Source organism: Acanthaster planci, linkage group LG01 (genome assembly GCF_054643075.1).
Source record: "Acanthaster planci isolate LZ-2023a linkage group LG01, COTS_SCS, whole genome shotgun sequence".
NCBI lineage: Eukaryota > Metazoa > Echinodermata > Asteroidea > Valvatida > Acanthasteridae > Acanthaster > Acanthaster planci.
In genome coordinates this window covers 29,158,753-29,180,239 of record NC_141777.1, presented here as the reverse complement: position 1 = coordinate 29,180,239, position 21,487 = coordinate 29,158,753, and the positions used below count along the sequence as shown (strand labels likewise).

General features: G+C 40.5%; 2 protein-coding genes across 3 annotated transcripts; one reads left to right on the top strand and one right to left on the bottom strand.

Annotated features, from left to right (window-relative positions):
- Positions 1–113: 113 nt before the first annotated feature.
- slc39a9 (solute carrier family 39 member 9) lies at positions 114–10,862 on the bottom strand. Its single transcript, XM_022237841.2, has 7 exons — positions 10,613–10,862; positions 7,580–7,685; positions 6,491–6,733; positions 5,785–5,859; positions 4,971–5,053; positions 4,535–4,669; positions 114–3,922 (listed from the first exon to the last, which is right to left on the bottom strand). Exons 1-7 carry the CDS (start codon positions 10,706–10,708, stop codon positions 3,683–3,685), a joined length of 978 nt encoding a protein of 325 aa, XP_022093533.1. The 5' UTR covers positions 10,709–10,862; the 3' UTR covers positions 114–3,682.
- A 397-nt stretch (positions 10,863–11,259) lies between these two features.
- LOC110980915 (enhancer of rudimentary homolog) lies at positions 11,260–20,645 on the top strand. 2 transcript variants are annotated; one of them, XM_022237987.2, is made up of 5 exons: positions 11,260–11,437; positions 14,416–14,500; positions 15,855–15,975; positions 17,581–17,699; positions 18,958–20,645. In XM_022237987.2, the coding sequence occupies exons 1-4, from the start codon at positions 11,435–11,437 to the stop codon at positions 17,672–17,674; spliced, it is 303 nt and encodes a 100-aa protein (XP_022093679.1). In that variant the 5' UTR covers positions 11,260–11,434; the 3' UTR covers positions 17,675–17,699; positions 18,958–20,645. The 2 variants fall into 2 exon arrangements, with proteins under 2 accessions (XP_022093679.1, XP_022093680.1); XM_022237988.2 differs by lacking the exon at positions 17,581–17,699.
- The last annotated feature ends 842 nt before the right edge of the window (positions 20,646–21,487 follow it).

The following is a 21,487-nucleotide window of genomic DNA, read 5'->3' as shown; positions in this document are numbered from 1 at the left end:
TGAACACAATTTGCAATAAGGACAATTTATTAAACTGAATTTCCAGTTATCCCGGAAGTGCACTGATTGATCAAGTTACATTCACACAGTCACAAAGAAATTGCTCATCATAATTTCAAGCAGTCGTTTGTCAGCTTTTATTCTTAAAACAATTCTACATTTATAATGTTTAATATACCAAATGTATACCTCAAAAACCAAGATGACTTCAACCAAAGAATGACCAACTCAATAATTACCCTTTTTTCAAATAACCGAAGAACGAGACTTGCAAATACATGTGTAATAAAAACAAATCTATATCGATAAGTTTAAGTAGGTTCCCTCCCCAATAATAAAATCCCCAACCAATTTTTTTCAACTGTGACTGTTTTAATGGGGTCAGCTCATAAGTCTGATGCCTCAAAGGTTCGACGCCCTGTAAGTCCAAAAAAATGCATTAAAAAAGTCCATAAGTCAAGCGCCTCAAAAAGTCCAATGATTCTTTATTTATTTCAGCCGATAGATCTGATGCCTCTTAAGTCTGAAAATTCAGACTTTTGAGGCATCAGCCTTGTGAGGCGTGGGACTTACAATTCGCACATGTTTCAATTCAGTGAAATTCCAATTTTGAATGTTAAAAATATGTCCACCATCTCACACAAACATTCTCACCAACTCAGTCAATGCTGCCGTTAGGTTTACATTCATTTGCACCCAGTGAGCCAGATTTAGGCAATGTCATATTCAGCCTACCATGAAAGCAACACAAGGAGAAGACTAAGGCAGGTCACCAATAAGACCTATAAGACTGGCAAACCTCAGGCTCCACAGTAGAATTTAATGGTTAAGAATTAAATTTTAAAAGGGAATTCAAATTTAAGACATGACATAAAATAAAGAGCAGAGCTAAGGCATGTGCCATCGTTGATTCACAATTTCATATTTAAAAAACTGCCAGGAAATACGGCCCATCTATCAGTAATATTACACCCTTCTCAGGCTGCTCCTTTATTCCACTAGAATAGAACACCTAATGTAAACAAAATAGAATTTAATCTAAAATTCTTACCCACACCCCCATAAAACTTCTTGAGCAGAGCTCAGATTTCAAGCTTCCACAAAGCCATCATCAGTCAATCAATGGTCTAAATGAATGACAGTCATTCCTTTCATTTTCTGTGTGTTCGTCAATCCCTGTTACCGCTCCGAGTGCACTCATCACAGACCCCCTAGAGTGTCTGTAAAATCATATTGACATTGGATGATTGACGACTGCTAGGGTTAAAGAAAAACAAAGACTACACTGGATGTCCTTTTCCTGTCCTTGTTGAAATTTGATGTGCATACTTGCCGATCCTTTCATCACTGGCTTTCATTAATACAAATGTTCAGTTCAAAAGGTGGGAAGAGCAACCCACTGAATAAACTTCACAGATTCAGAATTCCTTCATCACAGTAATCAGTGATACCTCCTGGATTTTATGGGACAAGGGATTTTGTCAGTTGACCTAAGTGTGACATGATCGAAGATCAGTGTGACCTCACTGCTGAAATATTTATTTACAAATACACCATAGCAAAATAAATACAATGAACATTTAAAGAGCCTGGTATCTTCTGTTCAGAATCAAGGAATCCCTTAAAAACATAAACCCAGATCCACTAAAAAATATACCTCCTAGGAGAATCCAATTTTATAAAGTTCCAAAGCAGTGAATATTTCTAGGCAAATTTACCTGCCAACCACTCACAATCAAAATGACTGGTGACCATGGCTCAGTTTCATGGTTCTGCTTTACTGAAAAACAAAAAAATCTCTGCTTACTATAGCAGAGAATGTTGTGCTGACAGAAAATGCAATACCTGGTTTAACAAAGGATGCTTCAAACCATGCACACATTCTGCTCTTAAAAATTCTAAGCCAATTTTTTCTGTCTTAGGTAGAGCCATGAAAGTTGGCCATGCTTCTAGGAAACCAGATGCAAGTGCTTAACAAATACACACTCCCGTGTCAGTATTATGCAGTATCAAGCTGAAAGTGTTTCCTCTGTTTAGGTAAACAGGCAAGGTGGTCAAGACTTTCTGAACAAATGTGTAAATTTTGTGAAGTTATATCCCCTGCAAGCCTAGCTTGAGAATGATTGTAAACAAATTTATGGACACATTAAAACAAAAAAGGGGGCGGGAAACTAAAATCCTAGCAGCAAAGCAATCAAAGAGTATTTCTCAAATAAATGTACGAGGGCAAACAACTTTTTAAAGTGCGAGTGTATTCAAACACAGTAGCCATGATTGCTTTTTGCACAAGGGGAGAACAGACTTAAATGTCCCCCAAAAATACGGTCCGTAATTATTCAAAGCATACAAAGCAAATGAATTTGTAGATGTAATGGCTACCTCACTGCTCAAACCCACACAAATACTAGTTTCATGTCCACCGAGGCTGGCTGGCAATCCGAAAACAAACTGAGGAAGATTCAGGCAGAGGAGAGAATACTGTGAGATTACAACGGCACTGTGGACTTGAGGTATATATTAGAACCTGGTACCCAACTGTTGGTACCAGGAACCATTTCCAACTGATTGCACCAGGTTAGAGATGGCGTGAACAGGCATAAGGCCAAACAAAAAAATAGTTGTGCAAATTGCGCCGACCCTAAATCTTTTTATTGAGAAAGAAATAAAACTAAAAATTCCTTGCTGACCCTCATGCTTATTTCAGGAGTGTGAAATCTCTGCTTTTTTGTTGAGTATGCAAAATTTCACTGTCCACTTTTTTGCCCATTGACTGGCCACATTTTCCTTCTTTGCATAAGAGCCGATTTTTGCGTTTGTATTTTTCTTCTTCTACCAACATGCTGCGACGGCAAGGTCAACTTTGCACGTCCTCGTTTGGACACTGAAGAGTACTGGGCTAGCTGTATAATGCATGCAACCGGGTCTACTGTACATTTTAATTGAAACAAAAATAAATAAGAATCTCCCAACCCTAAAATTTTTGACAAAAAAACTTTAGAAGAAATAAAAAAGATACTACCCACCTACCCATTTTTTTTTCAATGTGATAGGAAGCACAACTATTATTTTGTTTAACCTAATTCAGTGAAGTGGCATGGCAAATAGTATCGTAATGATATATTTAAACTATGCTTTAGCTCAACTTTCCATGTGAAATTCTGGGCAAGCATCCCCTGCAGCCTCCACCTTAAACAGTTTTGACTCATCTTATTTTGGAAACTAAATTACAACTAAGGAAACTGGTAATATACACTTGCAGTCTTTGGAGAAGTTAAAAATAAAAACAAGTCTTACTCCCTAAACAGCACTTTAGTGCTGAGCAAACCCCAGTCATGCAGATTTGCCGAAGTCCAAAACTATTATTTTTTCATCAAATAGACCAAATGTGGAAGCTGAGCACGTAGTCTTGAAGCAAGAACATTGACTGAACCAAGCTGTGAACTTAAGACCTCCAGAATACAGTTCTGATGTTTCTACCAAATTATAGGGGTCAGAAGTTAGTCTTAATCAATTGTCTTGGTTTGGCCATATCTGGCATCTAGAGCAAGACCTACATGTTGGTCTTCACTGGTTGCAAGTACATGTGCAAACACATGCTGTCACGTCATGGCTCCTGAAGCCTGTTATAGACTTGGCCTTGGGCTGAACTTGTTTCACAATATATCAAAGCTTTTTCCTTTTTTTAGTGATGGTGACCTAATGACAATATCAAGGGCGCTAAGCAGCCACTGACCACGGCTAGGAGCTCTAACCGACTGAACCCTGACGTCACATCTGCACTGCCCTCTACGTCTGAGGGCACATGGCGAATTCCTGCGATTTCTGGAAGAACGTGGACGGTGGCTACGTACAGGAATGTTCCGGCAGAGAAGAGCATGGAAATGCCAGTGGCATTGAATGTGGACAGTGCTTCTTTGCTAGCCTGATTTAGAAAGATTGGAAAATATGATTATGGTCTCTGTGCAAGTTCACCGTCAAGATTCTTTCTACTGCTTTTTGATACAGACTATTACACCTTTAGAGCAGAATTTTTGTTGATTAAAAAATGCAATTTAAAGCAAGACTGGTTTCAAACATCTGAAACTTCCACAAGCTGAGCACTTGCAAAAAAAGCTTTCGTTTTCAACTTCAAAAAGTAACTGTTTTTGCTTTAAATGAACATCTCCTGTTCGCAAAGCTTAGGAAAAGAAAACTTTTCAGAACAAAACCTCCGAGGGTATCCATGAATCAGAATATTTCTGGACTGACTGCACACAAATTAACTAAAACCAGAGAATCGTGATATCCCTTTCTTCCACCTTGACAAGATTGAAGATTCTCACAAATCTGAATAAAACGTGGACAAAAAGAATTCTGAATTTTAAATCTGCTAGTGAATCTGAGTTCATCTTGGATCTGGTAAAGAAAGGTTTCCCGATGTCAGGTTTATTTCATGCCTACATGAACTGTGAATCAGACTCCACATGCCTCTCAGTTTCACGTCTTAGGTCTACGACAACAGCTTGTAACTTGAAATGGTCAATTCCAAACTTACATGACTCAGACCAAAATATGTGACAAGAGCTGCCACTGGTGCTGCCATTGAGAAGACCATGAGGTGTCGGCGTATCTTATTGCGCTGGTAGTTCTCGTGTAGTAAGAACGTCACCAGGCCAAATGCTGCTGGCGCCTGTTTTCAAAGAGGCACATTTCTTTTTTCTAAATTTGTAGGAAAAGTGCTTAAAAATGTGCAGGTACATAGCTGTATGAATATGGAAAAGGTACATGTGGTCACATTGTCCAGTTTTGTCCCATTTGGAGAAAATCAACACTGCACTCATAACTTCAACAACTTCAACATGCTTGTGAACGTATCACAATGTAACAGTCTTGCAACAGGAAATTCTCAATATCAAAATATCTTTGTAAACAAGGAATGCTGGTGTACATTATACAGAAAATGAACAAGAATTCAAATGTGGGCCTGCTACCTTATGAAGCATGATTGCGATGAAAACAATCATCTGGACATCTGTTCGGCCCATTGCTGCTGCCCCCATAGCAACACCGTCGGCTGGTAATGTAAAAAAAAAGCAAAAATAGTCAGATTGTCTGCCATACAGATGCTAACAGCTGTCCATGTGAATTGCAATCCAAGACTATAGAAAGGATACATTTGAAAGCAATCAGAGTACCCGTAATCCATGCATTGCACGGCAGTTCAAATATTCAAATCAGAAGCTAAGATAACGGAAGCAAAATAATCTGTGGCGAACACACAGACCAGTCTGAAAATCAAATCAATATACACACCGGATTACCTGCAGTAACCCGAGAAGCATTGTGAAATTACTACATAAAACAGCTGGCCCTTTCTTATTAATTCCAAAACAATGAACACTAGACTGCCCTATGAATGAGTGGCTGATACTATTAACTAAATGTAGTACTGAAATGAATGCTTCATGAGCACAGTAAAAGGCATTAGTGTGATGACCAGCACATGAACCAACACACGTGCATACTCCATCCATTTGCACTACACTTCCTGTTCACAATGACATCACACTTCGGTACTCTATAGAGACCGAATGCAAACAGCTTACATGGCACTCGGAAAATGTGCAGTGCTTTACCCATATAAATTTCTGGATGGGTACTTCACAAAGGCATTGGGCATGCTACAATGTATTGCTGCTTGATAAACTGTATTGGACTTCTGTTTGTACATGTATGCTGCATTCTGATTTCTTGAGGAATGTTCCCCATTCTTTGGTTTACTTAGCAAAAGATTGTGACACATACCTGCTGCATGTACAACTAGTCCTAATGTTGCAGTGAATCCCACCCGGCTTGATCTAGATGTAGTTTCACCTTCACCTGGCCGGGAAACAAGACAGATGTTGAATTCATATTAAGATTTACCAAGCAATAACTTCCACACCAATAATTCCAAATAAGGACTGTGGCATTGTAATGCATTTCTGTGTTCTTAGCCACACCCACAGAAAGAAGAGTTTTGCATTTTGGTTTTTTTTTGTTTGGAGGTTTTTTTGTTTTTGTTGGTTTTAGGTTTTGATTTGGGTTTTAGGTTTAGAATTTGGGGGTCTTGGTTTAGTGGTTCTAGTTTGGGGGTTTGGTTTTGGGTTGTAGTTTCGGGGTTTTTGTTTCAGACTTTTGGTTTATAATTTCTGTTTTTTGAGTTTTGTTTTTGAGTTTTGTTTTGGGCTTTTGGGTTTTTGGTTCAGGGGTTTTGATTTCTGGGTTTTGGGGTGCAGTTTGTCTATGTTGGTTGGTGTGGTTGCTTAATTGGGTTGGCACAGCTTGGGGGGTTGGAGCTCAGCTTGGTTTGTTTTGGACGAAGTTGGCTTGGGTTGTTTGATTTGGTGCAATTAAGGATTATCATAAAGATTTTTTTTGAAAAGACTTTCATAGCTCCGCTGTTTGTAACATAATTTACTCTGTGGATAATCTGTCTACTTTTTTTCCCTCTTCAACACTGCAAGCTAACCTGCTATTTGAGTGTGAGAATGACCATGAGCACCTCCGATCTGATCCACCAGCAGCATGAAAACAAACCCCAGAACTAATGCCACCCCTATAACATAGTGGAGTTCCTCCTCGCTGTGTGTCATGTGAATGTGAGCGTGGGTTTCCCCATTAGCATCATGGGGGTTGCCATTGGCTGGCTGCCCTCCTGCCTGGTTTTCTGCTCCTGCCACTGGTGGGTTCACAGCTCTATGGATGTGTGAATCTGTAAGAAAATGCAGCTAACAATGAATATGTAAGTATATTTATTAGGGGAAAAATACTGTATATTTTTCAGACATTAAACGCACGAGCAGGGTCTTCAGTTCAATTAAAATGCTCACAAAGAATGCCAAGGTACAGTTCTTTATTATGTACTCTGAATCCAGGCATGCAACTAGGACTTTGACCAAAAAAGAGGAAAATTTCAATCTTTACGAGACTTTGCAAAGTGTTTTTCATGTTTCAAAGGTATGGATGTTAAGTGAAAAATGAGGAAATCAGCTGATCCAAGGAAACGTTGCAAATAACACTCTACCAGAAAAAAAATCACAACCCTCAACCAAGAGTGGACTCAACCTTACTCATTTCATGCCAAAGGCAAGAGTTTCTACCTGGGTTGAAGCCTGGTCCCAAGCATGGGCAAGTTCAAACCAAGGAGTAATCAATCTCAGGGTTGACATGGGGTTGGCACAGGCTTCAATTTTTGAGAGTGTGAAATACCAGACTTCCAACCCTGCATCAACCCTAAGATTTGTTCAATGTGAAAAGCACTATGAACTGTTGTAAATCTGAGCCAGCTCATGTCTGCAAGAAACTTCCTGAGCCTTCTCAATTTGTCTACAAATAGCAGGACACCTCAGCACATTCTCTGTACTTCTCAGGATTGGCACAGGGTTCAAGGGGTATCAAGCCCCTCAGTACAGAAGCTGGCCTCTGGTACCAATTAAAAAAAATCCACAACCCCCTGGAGGACTTGGAAGGATCTCTGAGCGTGAGGTCTACATACACGTGCAGACTTGTGCAACTTTTCTAATAACAAAAAATAAATGAATCCCAAAGTGTGGCCTACCATGTGTTGCCTCAAATAATGTGTGCACACCCTCTGGAATGATGACAGCCAGTGCTGTGCCCACAAGGAGACCTGCCCCCAGAACTGTCACTAGTCTCATCTTGCTCTGTAGGAAAATCAAACAGATTATGAACCTCTACCATGTTAGAATGATCCCTGATTTAAACTTAAGGGAAACCTGTTAGATACCAGGGTCTGACTACAATCTCTGAACTAGCTCTGGAGAAGAAAGAGGTGACATGTTCTTTTCAAGTTTGGGGAGGCTAAATAAGTAGCACTTTCCGCAACAAGGGGCAAGAGTGATGTCAGTTTATTGGTTATCAGATATCTTTATTGGAGTGAAAAACAAACTGGTCCCCAAGGGGATTTTCAGCGCTCCGCCCTCCCTGCGCTCTCTCCCTCTCCCTAGCTCGCACCACCGCTCCCTCCAGGTCTCTCCCCCTGCATGGATGCTCGAGTCCCATCCGTAGCACTGATATCCACTTAAAATAGTCATTCCAAACACCAATCATGACCACAAAGTAAAACCAATGGTTAAATTTAAAAAACTCAAAGAGTCTGACGTTTCAATCCTAGCAGAACCTTTCTCAAATGCTTATATAAGTTATAAAACCACGATGCTTGGGATTACCATTTTAAAAACCAAGAAATGTTTTAATTCATTATGCAGTGCATTGCTTGTGCTATATTACATATAACCGAAGATGAAAAAAAAAAGCAGGAAAGACTTCATGTCAGACAATTCCAATGTTCGAGTGTCATCTGGACCCACTCTTATGCTCAAACCTACATGTATACCTCTTGGCATGCCAAGAAATGAAATGCCCTTTCCTTGCAAAAATGTAAAATTAACAAACCTAGGCATAGAATATGTACTGTAGAACGAAGAGGGATAGAATGTGGCATAGTGCCTCCACTTTTTCTTCATGTGCCATCTCAATAAAGGTCAGTCATTGCAGAAAGGCTGCAAAGATATGAATCTGTGAATAAAAATAATTTCCAATTGTTTGGACCCCCTCAGACTTTGTACACAGCAGCTGAAGTGGAGTTAAGATGCAACATTCTTTCCCTACAGGGTTTGTCACCATGCTGTACTCCGTAGTTCTCAGGGTAAAACTACCACACGGCAGTGTTGTAGTCGAGTACCTTTTTCCAAGTACCAAGTATTTGACCATTCACAATAAGCATGTGGTGTCTGCAAGCGCATGCCAATGACAGCTTCCTGGGCAGCGCAACGTCCAGCGTACAACTAGATGTAGTCACGATAGTCCAGGTTAGACGTTGTCTTGATTTACACTAGGACTGACGTCTAGGGTATAAAGTTCTCCTACCATGGCAGAATTTTTTTTAAACGTGTTTTCTCACACTTTTACCTGGCGGAGGCAGCTCATATGTCGTTCACAAGTGCCTTGTAACCTGAATTCCATAAATGCTGTGTAGAAATTACTAAGTATGCCCGCAGATAACAAACTTTGGAGGAAATTTAGCACTCGTGATTCATGAATGATCTACATTTGTTTAGTAGGAGCCAGGCAGACGTCAGACCTCACAGTTCTGGGGGTACACTGGGCTATGGTCACAGCTACAAGGGGGCAAAGTGGTCAGAGGTGACTCGGTATTGGGGCGAGTCAACCAGGTATGCCAGGGGATGAGTACCCCCAGAACTATGGGGCCGGTCGTCTGCTGCGCTTGCATGTGGGAGTGCAGTAGATGTCAAACCCCCAGGACACAGTTCTGGGCATGCTTGGGGTAGTGGGTGAGTTGACCTGACACCAACCCAATGCCTTGATTGACCATAACCCCCTAGGGTGTGTGTAAAATTAAATTTAAATCGGACGCCTGAGGACTGTTAGGGCTGTTATGCCCCAATTTCAGCATCAGTCCAAACTATGGGGCAGTGTGGACATCCGGGAGTTTCACAAAATTGCGGGTAGCAACCACACCGCGCCAACGGAAAAACTGCAACAAGCGCACGTGTACGTACTGATCAAAGAAAAGATTGTGTAAACCGATCCTTGACTGGCTGGTGTGTGTTCCACGGTTGCTGTTTTCACGAGCACGGTACCTGCTGTTTTGCAAGAATCCCGGATGTCCGCGCTGCCCTAGCTTTACTGAGTGGAGCATCAGTATTCCTCTTTTTTGAATTTTGGACTGGATCACTCACACTAACACTCCACGAAATTACATAAAGTAAAGTGATAGCGGTTCCCAAAAATTCCAAATACTGACCAAAAATACCTTTATCACCACCTACTGGCTTCCTTAAATGCCAAAGTCAAACCATTGGGTTTCCATGACATTTCGGACTTCAAAGCTGTCAAAATGCAACCTGAAACAGTCATTGGTAGCACTCCTAAACATCATGATCAACAAGTCCTGTGCCCAGACCATGTATAGGCCACTCGTGCGTGTGTTTTGGAGGACCTTTATTGTGCAGCAAAACACACGCATGAGTGGCCTATACATGGTCTGGGCACAGGACTTGTTGATCATGATGTTTAGGAGTGCTACCAACGACTGTTCTCAGCGATGTGGATTTTGACAGACTTTGAAGTCCGAAAATGTCACTGGCAACCCCAAAGGTTTGACTTTGGCATTACTTTAAGGAAGGCAGTAGTAGGTGGTGATAAAGGTATTTTTGGTCAGTTGGCCTAGGCCTATTTGGAATTGTTGGGAATCGTTGTCACTTTACAATATGTAATGTCGTAAAGCGTTAGTATTACCAATCCAGTCCAAAATTTGAAAAAGAGGAATACTACCAGGCCAGCAGCTAACGCTCCACTCAGAAGAGTTAGCAGTAGCACTGCCACACCAGCCCACAGTTGGGTCCATTGGGCCCATCCCACCTAGGCTAGAGTGCTATAGTTGAGCCAGCCCAACAACAGCCATGACAGCACTGAGGTCCAGTGTGCATGTGCCCAGCATGTTCTAAAGTCATATTGTTTACAATAAGGCTAGCAATCTGTCAACACTATTCACGAACTGCAGTCGGGGCCTTACGTGATCATGATATAAATTTTGTGTATAACTTGCCTCAGAAAAAGGTACGGTAAGGGGTATTGTTCCGGCGACGAAGCACCCCACTAACATAGCAAAAGAAAGCAATAATATTCCCCAAGCATCCTCCATGCTGTATTACTTTTAATTCATATGTAAAGTATTGGAACGATCCAGGTTTAGATGTCTTTGCTGCTCTCCAGCTGCGCTGAGTGCAGAACCCGACAACGTGTAAGCTGAAGTTGGATTTGGACAGCGCATGCAGATAGATACGTACGGTACGTACATGTACATGTACAATGTACGTATGTCGAAGTGCATACGATGGAAAAGTAGTCGGATACCAAACCTTATGTGCAACAATCAGAAGGTCTTTATTAGTTCAATTCGGATACCAGACTTTAAAACCTCAGAAATTATTGTATACATTTCATGAATCTTGTTTCATACGTTATTTTCCAGACCTGCCACCCAACAAAAAAGGGAATAAAAAATCAATTTCAATTATTGAGTAGCCAACATATACAGGCAAAACTTCAGAACGAAATGGCAAGGGAAAAAAAGCTTGTGCATACTTTCTTGGATACAAAAAATTCTGAACTGCAATATTGAATATTTTTAAAAATCATGCAACAGTCATCGGTAATTAAAGCACAAATGCCTTTTCATAAAATGAACGTAAGAGGCGCCACGTACGCCGAAGTGTGAATTCTGACCACGTCGGGGTTTAGTGCATGCATCGGCCGAAATTGTGAAGAAAATCATTTCCCACAAACTCCTTATTTTGGAAACTTTGACTGCCGTGTAATACAACCTTCTGTGATTGGAGCAGTGTTCTAGGAATTTCCTTGTCTTAAAATGGTATGGTAGGCCTTCAATTTTGAGTCATGAGAAATCATTGATCAACACAAACACTGCATGCTGCATGACCATTGAATCATTTGAATAAACCGTTTCTACTTTCGCAATGCGTGTTTATTTTATGCACAAGCCTAGGGAGGAAGTGTACCTGCAAAACATTAACCTGTTCCGTTTTATTTCATCTCTTGGTCATCCTCGGTGTTGTGGTTTCCTGTCCAGGCCGGCGGCAACCATGGCAACTAATCTTTTCCAGTGTTGATGGTCTAGGGCAGCATTTTGTATCTCCTGTTCGAACAACACAATAGAGCCTCACAGTAGTAGGTTTGAAATATATTGTTGGTAGACCATACGCTGACCCCAAGCTCTACATCAACTACGATTTGGCACGTAAAGCCATACTTGTGAACTAGATCATCAAGGTCATGACGAAGCTGCACTTTGACTTCTGATGAGAGTGGACAGCTATATGCTTCAGAGGTAAACAATGGAGTTAGGAATGTGCTCGTGACGACTTCTCCCAGCACGATTTGGAGGCAGTTCTGTTGGACCATGTCAAGCTGATCACATGGTAGATGTCAAAATCCATATTTTGGAGCCATATAGGAGGACGCTCAGTACAGAAACTCTGTACAATCAAACTTTGAAATCAATAGGAAGGGAGGACTTCCAGATGTGTTTGAGCCTCCAAAATGGTTCCCATGCTTCGCCACGGCAGTATGTTAAGTCATTCACTGAGGAAGCAATGAATGACCCTAGGTATTTGAAGTCGTCTACAAACTCAAGATCTGTCAGAGGTATTACAGCCAACTAGAACTGAGCTCTTGGTGTTGCTGTAGAGGAGACCGATGGCATGAACAAGTTTATCTGGTATACCATAGGAGTGTAGAATCAGTAGGATTTTGCATTGGTTCTTGGTATCAAATGCTTTATTAACATCTACTAAAACCAACACAATGAGAAGCAAACACATGTTGGCGCCCTCAATGATATGATGGAGGAGGTGAATGTGCTCCACACACCCACAACCTTGGTGAAATCCGGCTTGGTTCCATCTCATAACATCAATGATGGGCTGTTGGATATGGCTGAGGAGAAGACGGTTATACAGCTTTGCAGCAGGGGGCTTTAGACTACTGCCTCCGAAGTTGGTCATGAGGGATAGATCACCTTTGTAGGTTTCTGGAACAACAAGAGTCTGCAACCACTCCTTGGATGCCTGGCCGATATTGAAAGCGAAGTTATAGACATGAAGTATTTCACATATAATGTAAGCTCAACTTCTACGTACTTTGGAGCCTCTGTACATATTTCTGCATCACGGCCTGGTGCCCTGTTATTGATAAGAATCTTGATAGCAGCACTGAGTTCATTCATCGTAAAGTCAGTGGACAGATCTTGTGCGAGGGGATCATCAGTACTGAAGGTCTCAGTAGGTGAATTGTCGGAGTTTGGTAGATGAGAGAAAAAGGTATGCCATTCCGCCAGTAGCACTTCGGAACTAGCGGCTGGCTGCGCATTAGCATCTTGTACTCTCAAAGCAAAGTCCGGATGACTTTTACCACCAAGTTCATTAACGGTTTTCTAGGTTTGTCGCACAGTGTTTTTGTCGGTGGCTGCTTGAAGCTGTTTGATCCTATCTTCAAGGAAATGACAGTCGTCAGCCACATAAGAGTGGGCAACCTGACATGCCAGGTCCTGAGGTGCCATTGCGGCTTTAGTGCAGGTGTCTTCAAATGTCGATAACGCCATTTAGCCTTGCTCCTATATGCAACAAGCTGTTCTGTCTGAGGGGACACCCACATAGCCCTTCGAGGTTTGGATTTAGGATACACCACGCTCCTGGACACCAGTATCATTGTCTATTGGAAGAGAGACGAACCTATTTGAAATTTTGAGAACAAACTGACGTTGGATACTGGGATCTCAGACAAGTTTTTCCCAGTTGTAGCAAGGTATTTTGCAGGCCTTTAGGCTTTGCGGCTGGCTTGGACCAAAGGCTAAACTTGAAATGAGCGTTAACACAGCAGTGATCTTAATCTATTCCCAAGGAATACTGCAGTTCAAGCCATTCTCTTCTCACAGAGCATTGCATTATAGATTAGGGAGGAAGATTTTCACAAACTTCGAAGTTTAGAGCATGGCAGAAAAGAAAAATTTGGGGAATTCCTTCCAACAACACGAGTTTTTGTCATGGACCATGTTTTGACTAAGATCATGAATATTAATGCCCTAGTATTGACCAATCAATATCATGGCTTGTTGCTCATTCATCCCACATTGACCAATCACGTTGTTTTCAGCTTAGAATGACTGGTGCCCTTAAACAAAGACAAGGTTGATTTTTCTTTATACAAGCATTTGAAAAATTATTATTTTTAAAATCCTTGTATACTATACATACATGTACATCTGTGAGGTGATGAGCAGATACTTTAAAAATTTTCTGAAAAAACTGTAAAATTAATTTCTGACTGGTTCACTTCCCCCATAGGTTTACGTATAAAATGCACGGCTTGCTTGTCATCTAAACCCATAATGCACTCTGAACATCGAAAAGGTTTATTACGTCGGTGACCGTACAGTCGCCATGTCCCCTTATTTCGCCACTTGCTATGAAAACCAAGCAAACATGGCATTGGGTGGCGAATTGAGGGAACTGGTGACTATATGGTCACAGACATTAGGCCTATAGCATGCAGACCGCCGAGCAGTAGCTAGCCCCAAACTGGACTGGTACCTCCTTGGCCCAACGACAGTCCACCCAAAAGTGGACACCTCGTGAAAGTGCCCTCTATGAGCCCTATTTTGCACATAGGGCTCACCCCTATACAGTCATTGATGCATCAATATGGGCAATTTCCAGTGTGTTTCTGGCCATGAAAGTTTGGTTTTGATTTGGTAGTCTTCTCATTCAGCCATTGGTTTTTCTGGCAATCCTTGCATCGGTTTCTGTCCAACGATTTTCTGTTTTCTTGCAGGCACACACCATTCTTCTCATCCAACCAGGACCAGCCGAGACGAGAACATACTCTGACTATGACTCTGTCAAAGACTGCATGGAAGGTAAAGAGGAGACATATGACTATTCGTAGTCTTGGAAATGGTCCACACAGGGCATGACTGTACTCAACAGCCAGTATGTTGAACATTCATTAAAACCCTCCTATGCTGAAGTCACTCTTTGGGTCACTTGGTAAACACCTCAAAGAAGCACAGCTGTGTGGTGTAGTGCACTGCACCAACAGTCCCTCACAGGAATATCAGATTGCACTTTTGTGCTGCCCAACAACTGTGCTTCACTGTTTCATGTGCATAATTGTGCAGTAAACCAAATGCAGTGAAGAGGACTGCTCAAAAGACCTTGGGTCATTTTGTGCTGGCAATCTACTGTGTACACACTGAATCTGTGCATGTTTGAGTTCCATATAGAAAATACATGCTCACCAGTGACTGTGGGCACTTGTGCATATTTGTGCTGTAAAACCAAAGGAGGGTTAATTAAATGCTCCAAGTGCAATGTCTCGGATTTGAATTCAGACTTCTTTGAAATTACATGGCATGACTTCTGCTTGGTTTTGTTGAAATTCTGTGCAAATACCCCAACACCAGAACACGTTTTAGCACAAACAAGGCCACAAATGGGAAAAGTAATGAGGAGAATTGATTTTGTTGAGAACTGGACAGAAATTGTAACACTTCATACACTGTAGGTTGGACCATATGCATGAAATTTCCCAATGTGCATACAGTAAGTACAGGTGTATTTGTCCAGAGACATAATTAGGGAAATATCTTTATTTTATTACACAGACCACCAGAATTTTCAGAAAGATCAATCGTAGCAGACGTGATTCTCCATTCTGAATATACAGGAACATGTACTTCTTTACCATTACCTTTTTAAATTTGATTAAATAATTGCAGACGCAAAAGAAAACGTGTCATTGTTTACTGTAGTCATTTGCAAAAGTTTAGGACCACCCATACAAAATGCATTCACCTGAAGAAAAACCAAACTTAAACTAATCAATCATGGCAACTTATGTTTATTTTCAATGTGTAACTATAGTGCACGTGTCTTGGTGAAACAACTATTTTAACTACATTTCTATGATTTTAAATATTAACAGTCTAATATTTAGCGTGCCCTCCTTTATTTCTGATTATTTAGACTTTTTTTTTTAACTCATGCTGACTTACAGACAAAATGTCAGACAAAACCTGCCTTTGCCAAAACCTTCATTCAAATGACCATGTAGCACTACAGTGATGTTATGCACCCCTGTAAAAACATGTTAAGAGACAATGTAATGCAGGCCCAGTGACAGAAATACCAATAAAATTCCAGGAGGTCTTAAACTTTTTAAAATGACCGTAGTGCAGCCAGATATTGTTTTTCCTTTCTGCTTGGGTGCAGGAGTTTGCAAGATCTACGAAGAACATCTGAAACGATGCAATCCCAATAGCCCATCCATCACATACGACATCGGCCACCTGTTCCAGTTCATCGATGACCTCAAGGATCTCAGCTGTCTTGTGTAAGTATCTCTTCCGTCCATCAGAGCCAAGCTTAATTACATATCCGTTAATTGTCATACCAAAAACCAATTGCATAGTCAGCTAAACGTATGTTCACGCCATGACTCTTAGTGTTATTCATAACTGCACCAGTGGACTACAGACCAAGGGTGAATGTCATGGACGATGACCTTGGGTGATTTTTGTTCAGAAAAAAATGTTTCAGCTACAATGAGAGCTATCTCTGTGATGCAGGACATAATATCAGGCAAACTTTTCCCCTCAACATCACATTGACATCAGAACAACCAAAACAGATTTCTTAACCCTATACTCTTTAGGGTTAGGTCTATTTTGTTAGGGACCTCCTGGAATGCTGTAACATCTTCCACAGGGCTAGAAATGAATGACACGTTCTTAATTCTGAAATGTTCCTATAGCATCAGACCCCGTGTAAAAAGATCAGTATCTGGAATGTACTTCCCGCAAGCCTTCAAAATCCACCCAGACCTTCAGGTGGATTTGGGAATATGTAGAAGTTTTAGTACTTATGCTGACAGAAGAATTGCAACACAAAGATTGATCTTTGATAAGCTCCTTTGATTAATCAAATAGTTGACTATTTAAGGCCATCGCCATATTTTGATTTTGCAAGTCTTGTTAGACCTGACTGTACATTTAGTCTCTGACACCTTTGGATTTATTTTCAAAAGGTAGAAACTAGTACATGTATTGATAACAGTGAAACTTGCAAAGGCTGTCACAGGGTAGTTAACATGTACAGTATTGGACACTGCATCCGCCATTACCAAGGGCCTTCTTAACGAATACATGTGTAGTTATCAAATCCCTGGCATTGTGTGTAAACAAAGATTTAGAGTGTCACGAACATCCTGTCCCAGTTGAGAATACCTAGGGAATGAGATTCAATGCATATACATGGATCTGTCCATCTTCAAGATGCTTTGAGGGGCACGCTTTGGCCTTTTCTTGTCTATTCTGCTGCTTTCTTTTCATCCCATTGCTTCTTTGACGACATTAACTCACTTCAGTCATCTTCTCCTGGTAAACATAATTATAAGTTAATTTACTAACCTGGAAACCTAACCCTTACGTAGCTCCTACTAAAAATAATCAATGCGTAATTTACCAAAGCCGAGCACTGCATGAGGAGAGAAGGTTGTACAAAATTTATGTGGTGGCGGCCAATATCTGTAACACACTACTTATGTATTTCAAAAGGATGCTAGATGGACATGCATGTCACTGCATCAAGAGGATGGCAGAATATATGCACTCAAAGTATCAAGATAACAAATAATTGGACATGGATGAAAATCCTTTGTTTTTCAAGCATTGGCATTGAAAATTCATTTCTTTGCATTGATGTTTTTGTTGGTTGCTACTTCCTGGCAAGAAGCCAAAGGAAACCCATTATTTTTTGTCATATTGAGTTCAAGAGAGACAAGTGATCTCAGAATAGACGCTCTCGTGTTGCTGTTCCTGTCCTAGAGGGTTGCATTTGTCCTTGATTGCAAAAACAAAACAAGAAGAAAAGCAACAAAATGAACGGGGCTTAATACATGTACTTATTCACTGCTCTGTGGCTGTTCCCATCCCAACAGGTTGGATAAGAAGACTATGGCGTACCTTCCTTGCAACAAGGACTGGGTCAAAGAGAAGATATATGTTCTCTTGCGGAGGCAAGCCCTCAAATGATGAACAATAATGGCCAGTGGCAAGGGTGAGGGTCTTTTCAAGATTGCATCACTGCAAGGGAAAATGTGTGATACAGTGCAGACTAGGGGACCATTTTAGGGTCCCGGGGACCAGTTAGAATTTCAGGGAAATTATTTTGTCAGTGTACATGTACGCCATACGTGCAAGTGATCGGTTAGTGATTGTTTTCTGAACACTGATCTCTCTTGACGTCATGCATGGAGATAGTTCTTTCCTGAACTTGATCCTTTTATACTAGTTTGCCAGAATATCTTCTGGCAATTTTCAGAGTTTTCTGTCACTGTTTCTCCACCTGCTTTGTTTTTTTCTTCCTGCTTCTGCCCTAATGCTTCAACTCATGAGCTGGCTGTTGTGTACGCAGCATGTCGTATGTTGTGAGCCTGCGGACAGTGAGTCTTCAAGCTTAACCCTCTTTCAGCAACAGATAACATTAGTGACTCTTTGATGTGTCGCGAGCTTACAGCAGCCATGTTTTTTTTCTGCGTTGCCATATCTTTTCAGTCGTAGTTTTGTAACCATTTGACAAACCAGTATTTGAAAGTTTAAACCACATGTTTTTGTCACAGAATGCGATACATTTGGAATGTTTCAGTGTGTCTTTACTCTGTGTTATCCTCACTCTAATGACCGCACATCTGCATGTAAATGTCTTTAAATCCATTTAGTTCATTCATGTCTCCCATACCATCTTAGCACAAAATGTCGCACCAACTATTGTATCATTAGTAAAGTGCAGCATTGGTGATATATCTGAAAGCTTTTATATGCAGTGTTTTCAACACTTGTACGTAATATTACTTCATGTTGTCACACTTCTCTACAGTTGTTACTTTGTGCCACTTTTTTAATGGCGGTAAATCACTTATTATCGGTATTGTTACAAAATGTGTTCCTTTTTGTACAGTGTACATGTACTTGTATTTGGTGTACCCACGTGCATGTATGTGATAGATGCACAGATGTAATCCGTAGTGTTACAGTGGCCTTGAAGTGACACAGCAACTGTCTTAATTGAACAGAGTGAGTGCACTGACTTGCACCTAAAAATTAATATTCACTATATCAAGCTGACGTACACGTACCTTTCTTTCCACATTTTTATTCTTTCTGTTATAAGCTTACCTTTCAATAGACGGTGGCTGATTAAGATGTCAAAATTCTACTCCACTTGGCTCACAGGGTTTATTCCTGGTTTTGCTCCTCGTTTCTCGCCATCCAAACAAACTAAATGTCTTTGCTGATGTTTTTATTTCTGTCGGCAGATTTGATAGGAAGACAATGTCGTATCGTCCCCACAACAAAGACTTCTTCAAGGAGCAGATCTACAAGCAGCTGAAGGAACAGGCATCAAGATGAGAATGATGGCAGAAATGCTGGACCAGATAAGCCAAGGATAAATCCAACTTACCAAGCAAATAGAGGGGACAACAATGAAAAGCCAAACTTTGTATTAGATTCCTGCAGTGATGTAGCTGTGCATAATTTCTATGTGACACATATGGAACATAATTTGTGCGAGTCTGTCTACTCAAATAAAACTAGAACTTAGCTTGAGAATTCTCCAGCCTATTCCCCCATGCCCCCTTCCCTTAAGGACTAACACCCTCTGCCTGAAACATTTACTAATATACATATTGATTCTCAAATTCATCTCGTTAATGATTGGCTGAAGGGCAGCAAGAAATACTAATAGTAATTTAGAAAAAAATCAAAATCAGCTGATCTTAACTATGTGATTATGTTGACTTATCATTTAGATTTACTGTTAGCATTTGAAATTTCTCATCACAAGCACTGTTGTAATATCGCTGCTGTTCAGATGGACCTGAAAAGTTCTTTGATGGGGAAGGAACTGTGAGTCTTTGTACATAATTAAAATTCCATCTCTTTTTTTTCCTTTTCACATTACTTTGTAGATATAGCAGTCATGACTTTTGTAGAAGTGTGAGCGAAATCTGTTATGTAAGTGCATGGATACTTTTGTATGGAGATGAGAAGCACTTGTACTATTGCAGAATATTTGCGTATGATAGTTTTACAGACAAGAATGACAGTGTATCACTGTACAACGCTCTCCACCGCAACACTGTTGGAAGAGTTTCCAGTTGTTGATGGCTGTATAGGTTGGCTGTGTTTGTCGGGATTTGTGCCAACTAAGTATTGAGGCAAGTTGTTGCCAATGTCTCATGAAGTAAACTTCTGTGGAAAAAAAGGTCACAGTTTTCCTTTTCAATATCATCTTCTCTCTACCAATAGTTTCTGATGTTAAAATTGCAGGAACCTGAGTTGTATGCCAGTTATTCATGTGTTTCCATGTTTTTATCGCATTACTTTTTGGCACAAGAGTTACATATCCTTCATCTGACAAGTTGGGAAAATGCAGTGCCGTCTTGGCGTCAGAAATGCAAAAGTATTGATAGATTGTTGCAAATGTAAGAAATACTGGATGCAATGGTTTTGACATTAATTTCAGAATTAAGTGGGTTGCGTGTATCATGTGCTTGCTATTCAGTTCAGTTTCACTTTTGGGTTTGTATGTGTTTGCTTTGTTTTAGTTTGTTGATTTTGTTAAATAATGTGAATTGAAACTTTCAGAATAAGTCTGGCACTCTTTGAATTAGTAATTCATTCAACCAAGTAAATGTAATCATAATTTAAATCAGTGTTGGTTGATTAGAAGTTTTTGAGTTCCATCGTCAGTGACATATTTCAAGGTTCTTTTCAATACCCGTACAACCAAGATTTTATGTAGTTTAATCAACAAAAAGTTCATAGTGTTTCTCACATTTGCATGTGTAAAATACCTTGTCTTGTATTTCTTACACTGTTCATTGAAGGATTTTTATTCCTAAAACTGTTTCTTTTTGTAAATATTTTTGAGGAGAGAAACAGCACTTATGTTAGTTGAGTAGAATAAAATGGATTAGTCTTAAAAAGAAATTAAACAGAACCAGTCTATTGATTTTGTAAGTTTGGTGGATTGCTTCCAAGAGAAAATGTTAAAGATTAGCTGTGATCAAGAAATTGCGATTTATATTACATGAAATTGAACTGGTATTTTTTTTATTAAGCAGTTTTCTTTTTAACATCAAAACTGGTCAAAAGCAGCAGATCTTGAACAGCTTTAAAAAAGCAGAGGCGAAAAAAACATGTTTCTTTGGCTTCAAAACCGTTTGCAGTCTGTAATGTTCGAATTTAATGAAAACACTTTCATTTTTGGGGGGGGTCGATCGACTCGATGGCACACAGTTTGGGGCACGCAGCAGAAAGAGCTAAAAGTGCCCAATGGGTGCAGACCACGGACGTGTATAATAAAATCTGGACTCGCAATGCCCTTAATCAGCTTATAGAGTCATTGAATCCACTCGCGGCCATTTTACCGAGCCGAATACAAAGCTTTCCTGGCAATGCCCGCCTTTGTTCTTCCTGATGTCAATAGAAGGAAGCCAACCCACGCATTTGTATTCGGCTCGGTAAAATGGCCGCTGGTTTGCTTCTTTTTCATACAAAGGCGTTGCAAGTCCAGGTTTTTCATATACGTCCGTGGTGCAGACCACTAATTCAAGTGAGAATTTTTGACCGGCTCATTAGCATTAAAAGTGCCTCCCCCGCAGTATCTTTTGAAAAAGGAGATTGTTTGGCCCCAAAATGGTGAGATTGTGTAAATCGTTGCCAGGATCAACTCCCTGGGTCTTTGAGCTTTCATATGAGGGCAGAAGGGCTAAAAACTACGGTTGAAAAATGGTCCTAAGTGCCCGGGAAAGTTGAGGGTTGCCACTTGAAAAATGGCTG

Coding starts and splice junctions, on each gene's coding strand:
- slc39a9 (XM_022237841.2), bottom strand. CDS start 10,708: ATGGAGGATGCTTGGGGAATATTATTGCTTTCTTTTGCTATGTTAGTG. Junction 5,054..5,784: donor ACTAGTTGTACATGCAGCAG/GTATGTGTCACA, acceptor TTACATTACCAG/CCGACGGTGTTGCTATGGGG. Junction 3,923..4,534: donor CATATTTTGGTCTGAGTCAT/GTAAGTTTGGAA, acceptor TTTCTAAATCAG/GCTAGCAAAGAAGCACTGTC.
- LOC110980915 (XM_022237988.2), top strand. Junction 14,501..15,854: donor TGTCAAAGACTGCATGGAAG/GTAAAGAGGAGA, acceptor GCTTGGGTGCAG/GAGTTTGCAAGATCTACGAA. Junction 15,976..18,957: donor AAGGATCTCAGCTGTCTTGT/GTAAGTATCTCT, acceptor TTCTGTCGGCAG/ATTTGATAGGAAGACAATGT.